The sequence below is a fragment of the Heterocephalus glaber genome, unplaced genomic scaffold (assembly GCF_053883595.1).
Source record: "Heterocephalus glaber isolate CG9 unplaced genomic scaffold, H.glaber_assembly_v1.0 deba00001463, whole genome shotgun sequence".
In the NCBI taxonomy this organism is placed as follows: domain Eukaryota; kingdom Metazoa; phylum Chordata; class Mammalia; order Rodentia; family Bathyergidae; genus Heterocephalus; species Heterocephalus glaber.
The window spans coordinates 382,511-403,708 of NW_028258310.1; the positions used below are offsets into that span (position 1 = coordinate 382,511).

Here is a 21,198-nt window from a genome sequence, read left to right on the forward strand (position 1 = left end):
TCAGTGAATGTGTCCTCACTGTCTTCCATGGTGGCTCCTTGTGAGCTGGCCCTGCCTAACTGCCTACAAGATATCTAATTAACTTACCTATCTGCAATAATGAGAGCAGAGAGAATTCTTGTGAGGTGCTCTTCTGGGTTTGTGGGCTGGAGTGCTGGGCATATCTGTGTGAGTAGACTAATTCATATCATGTGACTCCAGGCTTGTCATTTGAGCAGGCTCTCATCTGCATGTCAATGAGGCTTAAAGCTATGGAGAGAATTAATTGGCCTGGTATGTTTATGCAGCTTTTCAGCAAAGGCAATTGGAAAGAAAGTTGCCCTGACTGAGCTGATTGTCTTGGAGCAGATATCTAGTGAAGTAATCATGTCAATATTATGTGACTCGGATTATAGGATATTTTCAATGATCAGCCTGGTAGGAGTTAAACATGAGCAAAAAACAAAAATTAATAAAAAACAGTAAATGAAACATCCCTGTTAAAGCAGAACAACCGGCGTTTTATTTATTTTTATACTTTTTATTCAGATTAAAGCACAGTACATATTTAGATTTCCTTCAGCATGTATGAGGCATGTTTTCTATTGCATTTTTAAACCAACAATTTTAATTTCCAGTTGTATTTCTTTTCTTTAGGACTAATTAAACATGCTTGTTTTTCTAGCCATCACTCCCAAATCTGAAGTGCTAGGGTATAAATTATATATTAAATATTCTCAAAGAATATTTAAGCTTTGAGATCACATAATCTTGAGTATGAAAAAGCTTATGTGTGAGAAGGTGCACGTGGTCTTTGTTTGAGAGCTTATCTTCCTACCATAAACATTTTAGAAAAGTAAGCAAATTCCAGTCAAGTTTCCTTTTTCTTGTCCCACGGGTTTTATAAACAAACATCTGACAAACTCAATTTCAATTTAAAACTGTTTCAGTTGGATGTGGTGGTACACATCTGTAATCCCAGCATTTGAGAGGCTGAGGCAGGAGGATCACTGGGAGTTTGAAGCCAACCTAGGCTCCATGATGAGTTCAAGGCCAGCCTGAACTATAGAGCAAGACCATGTCTTAACCCCCCAAAAAGTAAGTGTTTCAGTGGACAGAAATGTAATAGATAAGACCCTTTAAAATTTGCATATTCTCTTTTATTTGTGTTAATGTCCTTCATATATAAGATGGCTTACCCCCCAAATCTTATGAGATAGCTTGATTTTCAAGTTCTTTGAAACTGAAATATAGCAATGTAATATCCTCCATTTTCCCTCGGAGTAAAGTTGAAGCAATTCTGTGCTAGTAATGCTACACAGGGAACCCCCATTTTATAAGGTAATTAGGTTATAAACTCAGTACACAAGATAAAAATTATGTCTAGTCAAAATGATCCTTGAAAGCTTGTTAAATTGCCCATGAAATCCACTTCCCCATAAACTCAATGCTGCCAGGTTTTCCTCTAGCATTGGAAACATCACTTTGAGCAACAGATGAGGTAAGACTACATTGCAGGAAAAAATACATTTTGAATACTAGAAAAGCCCCTGGCATGGTAAGATCCCCATATCATGAAATTAATCAGAACCAAATCAACAGAAGGAACAGCTAATTTGCTGTCTTGTCTCCCATGTTCACTGTCATGCCTAGACACATTGAAGGGAATGGCAGGTAGAATCCCTCCCCATCCTGTGTCACTCTTGGTTCCAAGATCAGTCCTCCCCAGTGTCTGATGGTGGCAGTGTTGGGGCAAGTCCTACAGCTAATGTTGGACACGTATTTAACTACTATCTCTGTCTTCACTCATGTATGCTCAGCACAGTTGGTTCTACTCTCATAATATATTCTAAGTCTGTCTGCTCATCTTGCTATACACAAACCACGGAGTGTCAGGCCTGGACTAATGCTAGACGAATGGACTTTTAACTGGCCATTGTTTTTAGTCCTCTTCTCTTCCAGTCTGGTCTCCACCAAACCCATGTCTGATGTTAAATCAGCTCAATACTCTTCCACTTGAAACCATTCAGTAACTTCCATGTACATCACGAGCAACTCCAAACTCCTTCTCATGGGCCATAAGGCCAAGCAGACTCATATCTCTGCTTTCTTCTCTTTTTTGTCCTGATAATCTCCCATTTTCCTGCACTGTGACCTTCTTGCTCTATGTATCCTGTTAAACACACTCCTTTATTAGGGCTCTTGCCCTTGCAGTGCTTTCTTCATATGATCTCCCTCCCTCCCATATTTTTACATGACCTAATCTCTTTCATCAGTTAGGTCTTTGCTGTAATTCACCTCCTTTAAAAGGCCTTTCTTGATTTACATATTTAAAAGAACCCAGGAAACACTCCTCCCCTTATACTTGTCAACTTTCCAATAGCTGGAACATACCTGAAACTCACAAACTCAAGGAAGACAGGTTTATTTTGCCTCACAGTTTCAGAGGGTTTAGTCCGTGATCAGCTGACAATTAAGCTTAGTTGCTACACCCTCCAAGCCCTGTTCCCCCACCCCATATGGCACTTACCCAAGCCTGAAAAGGTTTTATGTACGTATTTACTTAGTTATTTTCTGATTAATCCATTTAGTATTCTACTGTCCAGTATGTCAGACACTAGCGATATGTGGCTACTTAAATTTAAATATAATCGAAGTGAAATAAAATTTAAAATTCAGTTTCTCCGTTACAGTAGCCCACATTTCACATGCTCAATGGTTACATGTGGCTAGTGGCTACCACATTGGACAGCACACATACAGAACATTCCCATAAGCCAGAAAGTTCTGCTGAGCAGTGCTGCATTCAAATATGTATACCCTGGGGGTTGAGAGCTGGTTAGGCTTGTCTCTGCTGAAAGTCCAGTGGCTGTGTCTGACGTGGTATTCACTAAATATTGAGTGGAAGGAGTGAGTGAATGAAAGAACAAGAATCTTACATTTTTTAGAAAAAATTGCCCGCATCACTTTACCATTTGTCTTTGATCTTTCTCTATCCCTAAATAGACTTAAACTTCAGGATTAGAAAGAAATTAAAATTTGTTTCTTAATATGTAATGGGAGACTTGGGAAATGCTTAATCATTGTAGTGGAAACCCTTATAATGCCATCTTTTACCTTGTTTCCTTAGAACCTCACTTGGGGACTACATCCTTTAAATAAAATCTTTTCCCACTTCTAGGAAAAAGGCAAATTTTTCCTAGTCTCACTTTAGCACAATAAACCATTTTTTCTTTATCTCCACAATGTATGTACAAGGTTTTTTGCTAACATTCACTAAAGCTACAGTTCCCCAAAGTTAGAAATATGGAATGCCTATGAGTAATTATTTATATTTTTCTAAATTTACCTTGTGAAAAACCGTACTTTTTTTAAAGAGTCTTGACAGTGTATGAGCTTGCAATACCCTGTATCACACTGGGTTGGTGAAATCGGCTGCTGTGTAGAATTGTTGCTGAGTGTTGATTAAAAGCAGCACTTTCCTTCTGGCTTGCTTCAGAGCTAATACCCTTATAAATTATTACTGTGAACTTTTGAACTCACAGAAACTTCTGAATACATGTAATAAGAAGTAAGATAGCTGGGGATTTAGCTCAGTGGTTCTGCCGCCTGTCTCGCAAGTGGAAGGTCCTGAGTTTGATCCCCACTACCAAAAAAATAAAATAAAATAAAGAAGATGTGTGTTCCTCTTGAAAAAAAAAAGTAAGATACTATATGGCTGAAAACATGTGTCTTTGCTGAAACAAATCACATAAATTTAAAAATTTTTAAATCTTGGCTTTTTAGTGATTTCTCATAATTTAATATTTCAAAATTATCTGAAACCTTTGAATAAATACTTCCTATGGAATTTTTAACAATTCTTCCTATACAGTTGTCTAGGTAAAATAATTTCATAAGGTAGATATCAAATTAGCTTCAAGTAAGAATATTTTTAAAAAACAATAATATATCATTTTAAGACAGAAAAATCATTTAAACCCAAAATAACTTATGAAACCATGTTGTAAAGTCTAGATGTAGAAATTTATTGGTTTGAGCTACTAAAATATCAAAACATTTAGTTTTTTATGTAGATTTCATATCTAATGTCTTGCTGCCCTGAGAAACAAAATTTTTAGATCTGCAATAAAATATAATTTACAGATTCATTATGCCTTTCTCCAGAAAGCTTGATGAATTAGTGAATACTTTAATAAGATACTATGAGAGAAATATAATAGGCATTAGTGGAAAGTCATATTAGTTTTATTTTTAATTGGCAAAGGTGAGGTATAATATGTCTTTAAAAGCTGAGCGATAAGCAGCCCAGGAGTCTTGAAGATAGAGATTTTGTTCTCTAACATGTGTTGCTAGCCATAAATAATACTGCCTTCAGCTGCCCAAAAGGAAGCTCTCATGTACAAGATTCCTGTGTTCAGAAATATTACAACCCAGAGAATCTGCTGGATTTTTAAGAACTCCTTTATGCAGTCAGAGATGATTATCTGTACTCTTTCATGAAGAAGCAGGAAAACATTGTTCCAGGGAGCATCTGAAACCACTTTCCCACCACTCTTTCTTGGATTTTATGAACATTTTGATATCAGAATTGTATTTGGCACATTGAGACCTAAATGTCTAGTAACATGGTCAGCCTTTCTGCTAAAAAATAGTGTCCACAACAAGAAAACATGTAGAAATGCTTACAAACACTTCTCATGTCTATAGCAGCAACAGTTCAAGTGAATGCATGGAACCGCATTGGAGCTGGGATCTTCTCTTCCTGTCAGGGTGCAAAGTCTGCCTGAGAAACTGCATTTCCATTGCTTTCTTATGGAGGCTGGTGATGAACAGGGTGGTATTAGCAACTGAGCCGAACCTACAGCTTCCCACCAGCTCCAGTGTCTGGGACCACATGTACTGCATTGTCAGCATAAGGTGTCATTAGACCCTGCTTTGATGTCGATTGTAATCATTTCTCCATCAGTTGCTTGCTCTGTGAATAAATGAATATTGCTTAATCCGTGTCCCCATTTTCTTATGTCTAAAATTAGCATTAACTATACCAACTTTTCAGAGTTGTAAGTTTTAGAAGTTGGGCATACAAACTACTTGCCACATGGTAATTGCTCAAAAAGCGGTAATGTCTCTAGCTGTAACTCAACTTGGAAAAGAGGAGAACTTTGGTTTTCTGGACTACATTCAGTTAGCACTTAGGTTTTACTTTATAATGTATCTAAACATACTCTATGAGAAAAAGTATGATTATATGTACCAGAAATCCTTTTTATCGATGAATATTCAGGAGAAGAAAAAAGACCACTTAAAAAATGAAGCTAGGAAAACTTGGAACCATCTTTTCCTAATAAATATTTAAAAACAAATAAAAATACAAATAAATAAATTACATAATTGGAATTTGTCTTTAAAAACCAAACTGAAATTATGAAAATAAGTCCAGTAATATTTATGCTTAAAAAAATTTAGGTCAGGAGCTGGGGATTTAGCTCAGTGATATAGTGCCTGACTGTCAATCGCGAGGTCCTGGGTTTGATCCCCAGTACAAAAAAAAAAAATAGGTCACATCTTTGGAATGAATTGGCAAACAATTCTTTTACAAAGTTATACCATCATATTATATGACACCCTTCCTTTTGTGTTTGACTTTGCAGTACATAAGGAATCAATTTTCAAAATTTGGGGGGGCTTGATCAACTAACACAAAGTAGTCTTTTTATTCCTTTTGATAGTCAGATCATTCTCTTGTAAAGCATCTGTCACACCAGTATCTTTATTGATATCTTTATGAAATTAACTGTTCCATCTTTTCCAGTGGCCTAATATGTTTTTCAGTTATTCAATATCACTTTCTCTGACTTCATCAATCCTACATCTTTTGCAAACTTTGCAGTTCCACTTCCAACCTGCTTGGATTTTATTTGTGTTGTGTTAAAGAGGGTTCAAAATCTCCCACACTAGTGAAATTCCAAAGATGCTGATTTAATGGATACAGACACATGCTGTTGTAAGCAGGAATGGGGGGGGGGCTTTGTTAAAACAAACAGTTCATGAATATTTTTATGTTATGACTTTTATATCCCTGTGCATCCTTAAAACTGTAGGGAGTTGGCTAACAAGGACTCCCTGTGTGGAATTATTGTCATTCCCTCATGAAGAGCGGTGTCCTGTCCTTAAGGTCCCCAAGGTGATCGTTTTCAGGGTGTTTATTCATTCTGACCCCTGGGCTTTCCAAAATAGCTTTTCCATCACCATCATTTTTTTTTTTTTGGTACCGGGGATCAAACTCGGGACCTTGCATTTGTGAGGCAGGTGGCAGAACCACTGAGCTAAATCCCTGGCCCTATCACCATCATTTTTATCCTCTACTTCCACATCATCAGGTCCTGGTGACAGCCTAAGTATAGAAAAGGGAAGAAGAATCATTCATGTCCTATATCAGCACAATCAACATTTAACTATCTATAAAACTGATTAAATAAAAAATTTAGAGAAAAACATTTGTTTAGAAAAAGTGGCTAGTAATAACTATGAAATAATGATCTGTGCAAGTGTTTGAAATTCCAGCCGCAGGGTCCTGATTTCCTAATGATCATTGACATGGATGTACTGAGTACTTTTACTCATCTAAATATTATAATCAAAAGAGAATAGTAATGAAAACAGTAACATCTAGTGAGCAGTTTGTTTCAGTCACTATTCTAGGCTTTGTTTACATTTTCTCACTTTCCTTCTCAGTACTCAGAGTACATCTCTTATAGGTGAGGACACTGAGTCCCTGTCACTTAGATGCCTGTGAAGTGTGGGTGTTAGAGTAGAAGTCTGACAAGAGTTCCAGATGTGTGTGGATGATGTTGCCCACTGAGCTACAAAGAACTAGAACTATGAAGATTCATTGTGGCTCACCACATGGAGTACATTGGAGATTTATGAATCTGAGTGTTTTCTGATCCCAGGAAAAGAGCAAATGGAAAACGAGTGAAGAGCCACATTTTTCCTCTGTAGAGCTCAGAACTATTCAGAGAACTACAGTACTGAATTGAAGATAATTATAGTGGATTAAAAGGGGAAATTTAAGGCTTGTCAGTAGTAGAGATGCAATGTTTGAAGTTAGAGAACTCATAGGAATGTATAGTAGTTACCCAGTTCAGAATCAGATTTACTGGGGAGGGGGAACTGGAGAATGTCTACATTTCACTAGATAATAATGAACAGAATGATCATGGAAAATGTCAGATGTATAGGCAGTGCCCCCTCCACTTTCCTTCCAGTTCACCAGACTTTTCAGCCTCCAGCAGTCTGGGGCCTTCTTCACAACACCTGCAGTGTCCAAGGTAGTAAATGGTTCCCATGAATACCGGAGAATCCATCTGCTTATGGTGGAAGCTTCTCCACTCCTAGCTCCCATGTTCTGATCTAAGGCTGCTCAGATTCTGCCCACAAAGATTTCTTCTCTGGATCTCTTTCTTTCCACACACAAGAAAAAGCACTTCTGAAGTCCTCGTATGTACAGACATTTTCTTCGTGACTAAATTCTCAAATTCTCTTATCTTTCTGTGCTACTAGTTTCTTCCAGTTATTGAATCTAGTGTATCTAGAAGTCACAAATTTCTTTCTATATCCACTCAAGGCCTTGCAAGCCCACAGCTTTTTGGAGTCATACAAATCTGATAGGACTCCTGACTCATTCTCTAATCAACTGGAACTGATCGAGTTATTCAGCCTTACTGAACCTTAATAATACCTCATAGGATTTTAGGAAGTAATGTATGTGAAGGATGCAGCTCAGTGCCAGGCTTAATAAATCTTAACTCCCTTCTCCCACCAGAGTGACCTGGAGCTCTTATCCACATTTCCAAGTACTTAGGACAGTAATATAATTAGCAACATTAGTATATCTAAAAGGCAATTGCCATTTAATTGCTCTGGTCCTTGCCAGCCTGAAGTTCTTCTTCATTCACTTCTAATTTGGGGCTAGGGGTTTTAAGTTCTGCCCTGACTGGTCACAAAATCACTGTCTCTGGGAGGATTGAAAATAGCTTTAGGCAGTCATTGATTACAAAGTCAAAGATTTGGTTATTTTTTTCCATTTGGTTCTATATAAAAATGGAAATATTAATTTGCTCCTGGCCAATGAACAAATCAATTCCTAGTAGCATCTTCCTGTGAGTCAGTGAATTATCTTGGGTGGTAGACCAGTTCTGTTCTCAAGAAGCAAGCCCTCCCCTGCATGCTCCATCCTGATCTGCATTAAAATAAATCAATGCTGGGCTGGGGATTTAGCTCAGTGGTTTCACCACCTGCTGCGCAAGCACAAGCACCTGAGTTCGATCCCCGTTCCAAAAAAAAAAAAAAAGAAAATCAATGTCCTCCTATGGATTTGACTTAGAATCAAGTTTCAGGCATCTCTTCATAAAAGATATTTATTTATATTACATATTCAATTTAAAGGAGTAAGTGCCCTTCCTTCGGGCTATGGAGTTTATTATTTTAGTGCTACTGTGTGAACATAATGCCCAAATGAAGGCAGTGTGTTTTTTTGTCTCCTCCTCCCAATCCACCACATTAAGTAACAGCAGCCTCTAATCAAGAGGAGTCTAAGGTACTTTGAGATTTGAATTGAAATCTTTAATATTAGAACTGTACATATGCATTTGAGGAAATCTAAACTGCCTTAAGCCACACAGGAAGCCTTTACATCTGAACCACTTTACATGTGATTGTGAGCTAAAGTAAATTCTAAATAACTTTTAGCAGTTTGAGATTTGGAAAGTAGCCTGGGCCTTATAAATTCTCCTTTAGTTCTCTTTCTGTTAAATCTTATGCCAAAGTAAATGGAAGCTATAGAGAACCTTTGAACTCCTCAGTTCTCAGGTGACCTCACTCAGTGAAGTTGGATTGGCAGGGCCAATGTTTGGTTTTCAGAGGAGGATTTTTTCATTCCCCCTTGAAGTGTCCACATTGTAGTTACCTTCCTTGATGGAGGATGCAGCATTGCTTCCTGGGCCTGCTTGGTTCTGGATGATGTGTGGGCCTCTGAAAAACAAGCGTCCTGCTTCAGGAGCTCCTCAATATGGCCGTGCAGATCTTTGGGGTTGGCATCAGCTTTCTCAGCCCCTCTGCCTCACAACTCAGTCAGGTTTGCTTTTTTCCTTCCATTTCTCTCAGAATCAGCATTGAAAGCATGTGGCCTGGAACTTAACATCACAGGTTCCCGCTGGTTAGGGCAAATGGCTTACCTTCTCTAGGTTTCAGATATCTTTTTTTGAACTGGAAATCTTTTCCCTACACATTTTATTCTTGTCCTTAAAACTATGTGGCTTATTACATTGAATTATCCACTTTTTATTGATTACAAATAAATATTAAAATACAGAAATTCTATATTTTAAATGTATCTACAGAATGCAATATAAAATATATGTAATACATTAGTGTGTTCTTATGTCTAGACTATATACCTCTAGAAGTTAGGAACAATGACTTACATTCATTCTTATGTATCACATTTAAAGTTGAGGCCATGCTGGGGACATAGTAAGTTCTTAGGAAACAATTCTTTATTGTACTGTCTCATAGTTAACAAAGGAAGTCCTCATCTGACAAGCAAATATTCACAGAACTTAATTTCATTTCCTTGATACTTTAATATATGTTGTTTTGCTAGTGTAGAAATAACCTGAAGGGAAAATGATGGTGGATATGTCTAGCATTCTGGCAACAGTGTATTTATTATATGCTTGATAATCCTTTGAAAATTAAATGTTAACATAAGCTTGTTTTTGGTTTTGCAAACCATTTTTTGTTGCTGGTGATGCTGTTTTGAGATAGGGTCTATGTAGTTCAGGCTGGTCTTGAACTCACTATGTAGCATACCAGGCTAGCCTCGAACTCAGGGCAGTCCTCTTGCCTCAGCATTCCAAGTGCTGGGATTATAAGTTTGAGCCACCATGCCCAGCAAAACATGTTTTTACAGTTAACCTCCAAAATTCAGTGCTGTTTCCCATAATTATGGCTACTTGAGCATATTTAAGAAGTTGCACCATATAGATGATTTCCTAATTATCCCAAAATGAAATCTCAAATGAAGGTAGTTGCTATGATTTGATAGGGTTTAAGTATATCCACCAAAGGTTCACATACTGGAAGCTTACTCCACAGGATGATGTTGAGACATTGTAGAACCATTAAAGAATGGAACTTCGTGAAAGGAAGTTGGGAGTGCTGCCCTCAGAAGGAATTAATGTAGTTCTTATACTTCCCTGATTAATTCCCTTGAAAATGTTGTCATAAAGAGAGACCTCACTCTTTCTCTCTGGATGCCTGTCTCACTGTGTGGTCTCTTCCTTTAGTTGGTACTCTTGCCATTGTGATGCCATCTTCCATGAGGTCCTCACCAGAGCTCAGAAGTTGATGGTGCCATGCCCTCAAGCCTCCAAAAACCTCTTTTCATTAAAAAGTAACAAGTCTTGGGTATTTTGTGGTAGCAATGGAAAATGGACTAATACAGAAAACTGATACAACCAAAAGGGGTCATTGTTATAAATGTACTTGAATATGAGGAAGTGGCTTTAGAACTGAGTAACAGGCAGAGGTTGGAAAAGTTTGGAAGAGTGGACTAGAAAAAACCTAGAATGCCATATGTAAAGTGTGAGGCCTGAGAAGGCAGATGGCTAGGGAGCTATTCTCAGAAGGAAGTGGGGGTTCTATTGGATATTGGAGTAAAGGTCATCCTTGTGATGCCATTGAGGGAACTGGTATCTGTGACCCAGAGCAGTAGTGGTGAACCTATGGCGCATGTTATCATTGAAAGCCCTAAAAAGTTCACCATCACTGACCTAGAGCTTTGTGGAAGGTCAAATTTAAGAGTAATGACCCAGGATATTTAATGGAAGAAATTTCTGAACAGTAAAACACTCACTCTATGGCATGGTATCATTTGCTGTTTTAGTCAGATTTACAGTGAGATTTGGGAGCAAAAGGAAAATTCATAGTCTGGACAGGAAGAGAGAAAACATGTTCAGAAGAATGAAACAAGGGTATATCCCAGCTTGCAGAAGAGATTGTCATGGAAAAAAGGGAGCCATGTGGTAACTTGGAAGAGACTTTAAGAGTATCTCAGAAAGCTTTGAGGCTGCCTTTCTCATCATCATGTCATACCCTTGGACACAAAGATTCACAGAACTGTGATGTACTCGTCATGGGCTTGCTGCCCAGGTCCTCCATGAGGTCCTGTTCCTTACCCTATGGTGACATACTCTGTGACTGCAGCTATAGTTCAGGTACACTCAAATACAGCTCATGCTTGCAGCACACTTTGGTGTGTTCATATGGCACTGGTATTGCAGGTACACAGAACGCAAGAGTTTCAGTGTCATAGCAGCTTCCACTGAGATTTCAAAGGAAAGTCTGGGAAGCCAGGCAGAGGCCTTCCGCAGAGGTGGAGCCAGTGCAGAGACTCTCCATGGAAAAAATGCCTAGGGGAGCTGTGGAAAGGGAGCCACAGCAGGAATCCCAGAAGGGTAGTGCAACCAGCTGTGTGCAAAGCCAGCCTGACAGTTTGATTCCCACGAGAGCAACCAACTGGGCTGGTGAGCAGCAAAGCTGTGGGGCAAGGCCCCTGAGACCCTGGGGTAACCCCTGCATATTCACAAAGTGTCAAACTTGGGTCTTTAAGATTTAGTATCTACCCTGGTGGATTTTGTTCTTGCAGGAGACCTGTGACCCCTTTCTTTAGACATATGTCTAGGAATGTTTACTTTGTGCTTGTCTGGCCATTGTATTTTTGGATATAACTTGTTTTTGATTTTACAAGCTCACACCTGGAGTGGATTTCCTTGAATTTTATGTGAAACTTTAGACTTGGACTTTTGAGCGAGGCTAGAATGAACTAAAACTTTGGGACTACTGGACAGGGAATGAAGGCCTTTTGCATTGTGAGATGGACATGAACCTTGAAGACCAGGGACTGAATGCCATGGTTTGGGTTTAGTATGAATAATGTCTCCCAGCAATTCATGTATTCAGAATAGGTCCTTAGTGTGGCCACCATGTCCTCTTTGCCTCTCACATACATATCTGCCATAATGCTATCTGCCATAACACAGCCAAGCAGCCCTTAGCAAAGGCCAAAGAAATTGAGAAGCCTGACCATGGACTTTAAGCCTCCAAAACTCTGAACTAAATAAGCCTAATTTATTTATACCTTAACCAGTGACAAGCGTTTCATTATAGCAATAGAATTGGGCTAATACAGTAGGCCTTATGTTGCCTATCAATTAGGGTTGTTCACTGCTCTATAAGTTTGCCCCAGGTAGTCATTGTACCTGTGTTTAAATGCTGCCAGTATAGAGGACTTATTGCTGTCAAATGTAGCCTTTTTCCATTTCAGGTAAGGCATCCTCAGTTCGCAAGCCAAATGCTTAGAGGTCTCCATGAGGGACAGAAGTAAATACTCCTATTTATTGAAAGAAAAGGAAAAAGACTAATTGCTATTCAAAAATCTCCATGACTTCTATACAGTAAATCCCTGACTTGTGAACAAAATCCATTCTGGGAGAATTATTTGTAAGTCGTATTTGTACATGAGCTGACAAAGTGAGTCTTACACAGTACACCTGTGAAAGTTCCAAACTCGAATGTTCGTTAAGTCGGAGACTTACTGTATTATAAACTCAAGGAAACTCTTCTCAAAACAAGATTATTTATAGACTCTATTGTGAATCATCAGGGGAGATGTAATGACAAAAAAAAAAGGATAATCAGTCATAATGTAGTTTTGATTCTTGTTAGTCATTAGCTTTGAACAGTTCACTCTCTGATCTTCTATTATGTGAATTACATCATATTAAATATGGGAGCAAAATACCAACACAATGTCTGACTCAAGTTGGTGTTAAATAAATCATAGCCACTTTTTATCATTATTATCACTAGAAACACAGGTGCCTACCTGACTGATTGTAATTGACACCGACTGGATGTTTCTAAGGAAAGACAAATGTGATATGTAGGGACTCTGAGTTAGTTACCTCTCTAAGAATTATCCAATTAAGGAAAAGTGGATTAATAGGAAGATATCAGCCCCCAATTTCCACTTTGCTCCACAGTGGGGTTGTAGGGCCCAGATTTAACTACCTGTTCACATTCATAAACCTCTTATTATAGCACACTAAAAGTGTTAGCAGATGTCAAATACCGACCTTATTATGTAGATAAAATATCAGCTAATTTTATAGAAAATAAACTCAATTCAAGAGCCGAGGAAGAGATAGTGTTTTCAGCAAACGGCACTAGAACACCTGGTATCCATATATAAAAAATTAACCTCAACCCTTTATTTCCATACATGAAAATAACTTGAAGGGATCTATGAACCTAAATATGAAAGCCTAAAAGGATAAAACTTTAAGAAGAAATTATAAGGGAAAATGTTTATGAATTCAGGGTAGGCAAGAACTACCTAGGATACAAAAGACATGATGTATAAAAGAAACAAATTGATAAATGAGATTCCATCAAAATTTAGAACTTTAAATGACATCATTAAAATGAAAAGTAGTCCTTAAAACAGACCATATTTACAATGCATATAACCTTTGACCAGAATATATAAAGAATTCTTAGAGCTCATTAATAGACAACCCAATTAAAAAGTAGACATAAGATGATAAATAGCCAGTATAGCACAAAGAAAGGTGTGCAACTCTAGAATCAGAAAAATTCTAATCAGTACAATAACAAGATTGAATTATACCCTCACTAGGGAGATGAAGTTAAAAGTTTTAAAAGCCTTGTCATGACTTTGTCTTTTTGTTGGATTCTCCCCCTTTGCGTTTAATTTGTCACGCCCAATGGATTCATTCTGCTGGGTTTCCTGGGATTAAAACTCAGTGGACCATACATGTGTGGTTCTATTTCTAGATTCTCTGTTTTATTCCAGTGATCTATATGTCATTCCTTACACCAACACTGCCTTGATTACTGTAGCTTTAGAAGAAGTCTTAAAATTAGGCACTAAACGTCTTCCAACACTGTTTTTTTGTTTGTTTGTTTTTTTAACTTTTCTAGGTCCTTTGTACTCCTACAAAGCTTTTAAATTTCAATACCCAATTCTTCATTTTTAGCAAGTATACACAGACCTGAATTTTTATATATACCTTGTGTTTTCTAATCCTACTAAATTTAAATACAAGTTCTAGGGGCTCCTAGAGATTTCTTAGTATTTTCTCTGTAGACGATCATTTCATTTACATATAAAGATTTTGCTTCTACCTTGCATTCCTCTCCTAATTGTGTCATTTTATTGCCAGACTATTTTGGTGGGGCCTAGGTTTCAAAGTTCAATGGACAGATAAAGAGTAAGCATATCTGCCCTTGTTCCCCACCTTAAGGAGAAAGCATTGTATCTTCTCCATTCATATAAAGAGTTCTCGCTGGAAGTATGGAGTAGGTGTCTTTAATCTGCTGAGAAGGTTCTGTTCTACTTCTAGTCTCCTGATAACTTTTACCATGAACAGCTGTAGAATTTAGTCCAATACTTTTTCTCCAACTACTGACAGGATCACATGGCTTTTTCCTTTCCTCTGTTAAAATGAAGACTTTTGGGGGTGGATCTTCCAATGCTGAACCAACACTGCCATCCCTACAACAAAACCACTTTCTACATCCTGCCAGATCTGACTTCTAATAGTTTGTTTTGTGAAACAAAATTCTATCTATGTTCATACTTTTTTCTTCTATTATCTTTATCCAGTTTTAGGATTAGCACAATGTTGATTTCCTAAAATGAGGGGAGAAGTGCTCCTTATTTTTTCTGCTTTAATTGTTTGATATAACTTATTAGTTAAAATGTGTATGAGCCTGCTGTGGTCATATAGGTAGGTTTTCAAGCTAGGAATATATTTTCTTTAATAGGTGCTATTCAAATTTTATATTTCCTCCAGAGTTAGTTTCATTAATTTGTCTTCCAAGGTACTTCTTAGAAGTTGTCAAATTTACTTCAAAAAAGATTTTTGTAATATGCTTTCTATATCCTTTTAAATTCTGTAAAATCTGTAGTAATGTCTCCTAGATCTTGATATTGTAGTTTTAAAAATGTATAATTGATATTGTGTAACAGGAAGAAAAGGTCTAAAGGAGCAGGGGAAGTGGGAGGGGGAGGGGAAAGGAAAAAAGGGAAAAGAAAAAATATGAGAAAAGGAGAAAACTGGAAACAAGGTCTTTGCAAATAGGGAAGGGTGGAGGGGGTGAAGGGAGGGCAAGGGAAGGGGAAAAAAAATAAGAACCAAGGTACCCATGTAATGGTACAAGATCACAATGATGAATGTAACTGTATTTTATATTGAAAATGTACCAATAAACTTAATGGGGAAAAAGTATCAGCTAATTTCTTAACATTCTAATTTGTACTTTTTGGTTAGATCAGTGTGCTTAGAAAATATCTTTCCTCTATAAAGCCTTGATTTGGAGTATTTTCCAGTTTCCATGGTATAAATTCTTAAATTATAGCCAATTGCAAGCTCTCAACATGAAGTCACTGAACACAGAGTTAGGAGGAGATGAGTTAGTACAAGGAAAAACTCCACTACACCAGTGGATCAAGTTATGCATCTGTTTTGACAGTAGAAGGATTGACACCAGAACTTACATGCAAATGCAGTAGAGGGAAAGCAGTGGTCACCTAAGATTATATTACCTAGTGATGCCCTAGCCATCATAGTTGTATAAATACACTCCGTGATGTTCATACAATGAGAAAATCACATAACAAAGCATTTCTTAGAACATATGCCCATTGTTAAGCAATGCATGACTGTGGTTTGTCATTGTGATATACCAGGGAAACAGGATTCGGTCCAGAAAATTAGTTAATGCCAAATTACCCGAGCAATGCGTTTCATCTCTCTGCCATCTCTTTGCCCCTTTCTGTATATTCTCTAACCTTACTTAAGAAGGAAATCTTTTCTAAGATTCTTGTGCTCTGGAAGGGAAAGACTCCACAACCACTTCCCAATTATTAAATGTTTCTTTAACCAACAACTTAGAGATTAGCTCATGGACATAATGCACATTTGTAAAAGGGTCTTCTTTCCTTTCTTCCCACCCTCCTCCTTTCCCTTCTGTATCCTTTCCCTCCATTTTTCCTTGTCCTCCTCTTTATTCCCATCCCTACTTTATTCACAAGTATTTTCTTTCACCTTCTTTTGTGTTCCTAACAATTCCAAGAGTTCTTCAGAACAGGTAATAGTATTCTTGCTTCAGAAAAGTGGTAGGGGAACCAGAAAACTACCTGTCATGTTGTTATCCTCATTCTTATTTTGATGTTTTTAAATTTTGAAGTCTTCATTGTTATTCAGATATCCCCTTACTTTCTTAACATTTTTTCCACAATCTGAGTAAAGTGTGTTCAGTCTCTGGGCACCTTTCCTCTGATGTTGTAGATTTAATTTATTTTCCCCTACTGTACCCCAGTGGTTGTTGAAAACTATTATCATATTGCATCTAGGAAATTGTACTACAGTAGTATAAATACACTTCTGAGAACTTGTAATTAAACAATGATACCTAGAACTTTCTCATCATAGTGAAGTCCCTGGAGATGATAAAACAGAATTCTCTTGGGAAGCAGTCCTGTTTTCAGCAGCTAATCACCATAGCAAGCAGAATTCTGTTGCAGACCGTCTTGGAACTCTAAGGGTGATACCAGTTGATGATTTTGTCAACATAGTAGATTAAAAAAAATAAACAGTTCTTCTCACTAAAGACTTTTTAAATTTTTCTGAAAGCCTCATGACTTAAACTGAAGAGGAAAAGATATTTGAGACATCGATTTGGTGTTTACCATGAAGCTCTCTGCAGACCTGCTTGAGATCATCACCTGTGCCATTCTAATCCTTCTGAGCTTTATAGGAAATGTATGTTTGTTTTATTCTACAAGGAAGTGTATCACTGGACGTTTACAGACATCGTTTTTTCTAATTTTCAGTCTTGTGTTTGTCCACCTTATTAAGAACTTGGTGGTAAATGTCATGAAAATTGTTTATTCTTCTGGTATCATGTTGGATTCAGTCACCTGCAAAGTTCTGCACTTCATGGCAGCCCTGACAACTTCGCTGGCCATCTGGTTCATGTTACACTTTGCAGTGTTCTTCCATCTGAAACTGTACCATATTGTCTACCCCTTGAGTGATGCTTCGAACTTGGACCAACAGAAACATTCCTTGAAGGGGATCTCTGCACTTTGGGTGGCTGGTGTGGCTGTGTACATACCAGTTTTAATTTATACTAGAAAACCAGAAAACCTGAATGCAGGAAATGATACAGACTCCTTGTCTACGAAGAGGATTTACATGGATTGCTTAATTGGCTTTGGAAACAAGCAGGTAGAGTTTTACTATGGGAAAATATTTTTAGTTCTGATTGATATTCTTCCTTTAGCCATCTTAGTCTTTGTCTGTTTTTGGATGTCTTTCCTCCTTTCAGCAAAAAAGAAGATGACATATGGTGACATCTGGATTGGAGATGATGATTCAGAAATTGAAATCCTTAGAGGAGCCAAGTTCAGTATTTTATTAATGTTGCTGATCACTCCACTTTGGATTTCTCACTTTATCTTAGTCTGTTTCTTGAACGACTTGGCAGCATATGTCTTCATTCCAGCTATTCTCACAGCCCTCTCTTCGGGCTTCTCTGCTCTCAGTCCTTTCCTGCTTATGCTGGTTAATTACAAAGTGAAGTTGGTGTCGTTCTGTGGTGCCAAAGAGGAAAAATCCACACCACAGCCTACAAATATCATTCTTTCTCCATATGCTTAATGGCAATGAACTTAACTTAAATCTGTGGAAAACAGACCCTATAGCTAGAGGACACACTTAAGGTTTCATAGCCCTTATCAACAGGATTTCTGAAAAGACCACTAGAAAATTGATTGCTCTCCAAAACAGACTTCTGAGGCAAACTAAGAAGACATAAAAACACTAAGTTACTGTAAAGTGAAGAAAAATTGTCATTACAACATTTGCTATTTAAGATAAAGCCAAGATTTCTAGTGTAAAAATTGTAAAGTAACTCAGCAATAATCGCTGTCTGGAAATGAGTGCAACATAAACACTGTATTAAGTATTTTCTCTGTGCAATTTGTGTAAAAAAACAACATTGTTGAAACTAAGGACAACACTTCCAGATGAATTCCTAAAGATACTCCTGAGTAATCTTGTGTTCTCATCTTATGTTTTCCTTGAAATGCTTCCACACATATTGGAAGTACATTTGGTAGGTGTGCAGTTTTCAGTTTTTTTACTTTTAATCCTAGCTCCTCATCTAAGCTAGAAGCAAATTTTATTCGCTATCCTCACCTTAAGTGTCTTTGTTAATTAGGGCTAGATAAAATCATTAGATTAAAGAATTACTGCTTGTTAAGTCTTACTCGATATAGACATGCAAATATTTGGTTGCTACAGACATGTAGTCTATTCTTGTTTAATCATCAAAATATATATCACACTATTTTCCTCAGGAAAAAGAACATTTATTTTAATGATAATTTATTTGGTTATTAAATTGGTATATTTAAAAATTGTTAATCTTTCATAATAATTTGGTTTCTGTACTTGGATTCAATAAAACAAGTATGTTATAATTCTAATTAAAAGTACACGGCCAGCTTCTTATTTTTCACAGTTAGCTAGAGTAGCCATTTGGACTGATTTGAATACAGTGAGTAATAATTTTAAATATCAATGTGTACGTTTTTGTAAGCATTGAATTTTAAGTTTATTTTTGTTAGATTCTTATACTTTTTCATTTTCCTTCTGTGTTAATAGACTGAAATTTGTTATATCGTGATTCTAGTGAATGAATATCTTGAAATTGAGATTACTACTCTAAAAAGGCTGTGCTGAATATAATAAATCTGGATCTCATTTACAGAAGAAACTTAGAACATCTTTGTTGCCATGAAGTGCTGTAGAGAGAGGAAATTTATTTTTTATTTTTTGTTCTTTTTTATTTGGTGCCAGGAATTGAACTCAGGACCTTGCGCTTGCAAAGCAGGCGGTGGAACCACTGAGCTAAATCCCCAGCCCAGAGAGAGGAAATTTAAAAGTAACCAAAGCTCCAATTTTGTAGGATTGTAGGCCAATGTCTGTCCCTTGTTGTCCCTTTCTTTAAAGACAGACTTAAGGCCTTCTGAGATTTCTGGGTGGTCTTCATGGGAAATGCTTACTTGAGTCCACTGAGGCAGTTTAGTCAGAAGGGTGCTAGGCATAATGAAGTTAACATCTGCGGGGAGGGAGGATGTGGGGAAGAGGTAACCATCTTCTGATTCGGTGCAGATGTAGCCAGAGCTGGGAATACCCACTGATCTTCACTAGCACTTCTCAAGTGTGATTCTGAGAACAGAATAACCAGGATTATCTGGGAACTTGTTAGAAACGCAGATTCTCAGGCCTTGCCTCAGGCCTATTGAATCAGTAATTCTGGGTTTAACCCAGAAATCTATTTTAATAAGCCTTCCGGGTGATTTTCAGGCTTGCTAAAGTTTGAGAACCACAATCTAGTGTTACTTCAAAGTTTAATTCCCACAAAAGATCAGAATGAAACCCAGATAAGTGACTCAGGATGTCATCTTCTGTGTCACCATCATCTGCCAATATAGTGTCTGCCTCCCACTGAAATGTCAATCAGGATTGCCATCTGTGTGCCATACATTTTGAATAATAGTTGCCAAATAAATCCACTGTAGAAATGAATCTTTGCAGAATCAAGGATTAAGCATGACCACTTCAGGTGTGCCAAAAGTTTGGAACTTAGATTTGGATAGTTTTCAGTACAGAACTAAGGACCCAGCTCCTAGATTGTCATCCCATGATTATTTTACAGAACCCAGTCCAGGACATGGTTGGCTTAAGCCCATGCTTTACTTCCCAGTACTAGAAATCTTTCCTTTTTCTTCTAGAAATTCATATTTTTTTTTCTGCCTGGACCTCATTAGATCATAGTTTGTCCTTGTAGAATTGATAAATTTTCATCTCCAACACAGAATTATATGCTTACTGAATGAACAACATTCTAGTTCTCTTTTTTAAATTCTGTTTTCTTTTCTTTTCTTTTTTTTTGTTTTTTGTCTTGTTTTGTTTTTTGAGGCAGGGTCTCCCTCTGTACTTCAGGCTGGCTTTGAACTCACTATGTAGCCCAGGCTGGCCACGAAGTCATGGTATTCCTCCTGTCTCAGCCTCCCAAGAGCTGGGATTACAGGTGTGCACCTCCATGTCCAGCCCAGCTCCAAAGTTATTTTTCTTTAATTCTCTTAGGTGTACTCCCTTTTCCCATCCCTTAACCTCCCTATTTCATTCAACTTCCTGGTGGGGTCAGGATCTCTACTAAATATTACAAAACTTTGGCCAGCAGAGAACTGAGTTATGCTATGGATAAGATAGAAAGGATAGGAATGCAAATTACAAGTCATGCATACCCTCTGCCTTCCTCACAGAGTTATATAAATAAAGTCAGAATAACTTTATTGAAAGTGATTTGAAAACAAAAAATGACACAGATGCAGTGTTGCTTTAACATTGCAGTTTTGGCAAGTTGAAATAAGAAAGGTATCAGACTGAGTCTCTGGCTGTGTATCTGTGAGGCAATTATAGAACCTCTTGCAGCCCTGGTTTCCTTATCTCAATGATGGAAATTATCAAGATGTTTTTCTCCCAGGATCTTTATGAAACAAGGTAAGTAAGAGAAAGTATATGTGAAGGTACCCACTTGTAGATCCTGGTATAGATTTTTCTTCATAGAATTTTCTGACTGTTCCTCTCAAGACAGCAAGGAAATGTAGCAGCCTTCCCAAGAGCTATAGCAGGCTCATTATATTACATTGTAATCTCTGTTTATGCCAGATAGTCACTTGCATTTTTTTCAAACATACCAGAAAACCTAGTATTCTGTTTACAGTCAGGCTTTTGAAGTACTGCCCTAGCCACTCCTATTTATCACCCCACTTTGGTACTCACCCTTCGACATCCCTTTTTAGAAGCAAAAATTCTCCATTTCTCCTTTAAAATTCTCGCTCCAGGCCCTTGGCCATGCTGTCCCCAGTCCTGGAGCACTTCTCCTTCCTGCAATTCCTTTCACATTCCCCCTCATCTGTCCCCTTTTAGCCTATCTGAGGAGATCTCCCTTGTCATCAAGTTGTCTCAGACTCATGTGCATCTATTTTAG

At 37.6% G+C, this 21,198-nt stretch overlaps 2 protein-coding genes across 11 annotated transcripts in view; both read left to right on the top strand.

Moving 5' to 3' along the window:
• Window positions 1–19,974, top strand: part of LOC147826630 (uncharacterized) — a 34,330-nt gene extending 14,356 nt beyond the window's left edge. The window contains exon 1 of the mRNA XM_087180513.1: window positions 1–19,974. This exon is cut by the window's left edge and continues 14,356 nt beyond it. Within this exon, the coding sequence (XP_087036639.1) occupies window positions 16,824–17,795 (972 nt within the window). The 5' untranslated portion in view covers window positions 1–16,823 and the 3' untranslated portion in view covers window positions 17,796–19,974.
• Window positions 1–21,198, top strand: part of Sncaip (synuclein alpha interacting protein) — a 151,399-nt gene that overhangs the window by 52,321 nt on the left and 77,880 nt on the right. The window lies entirely within an intron of this gene.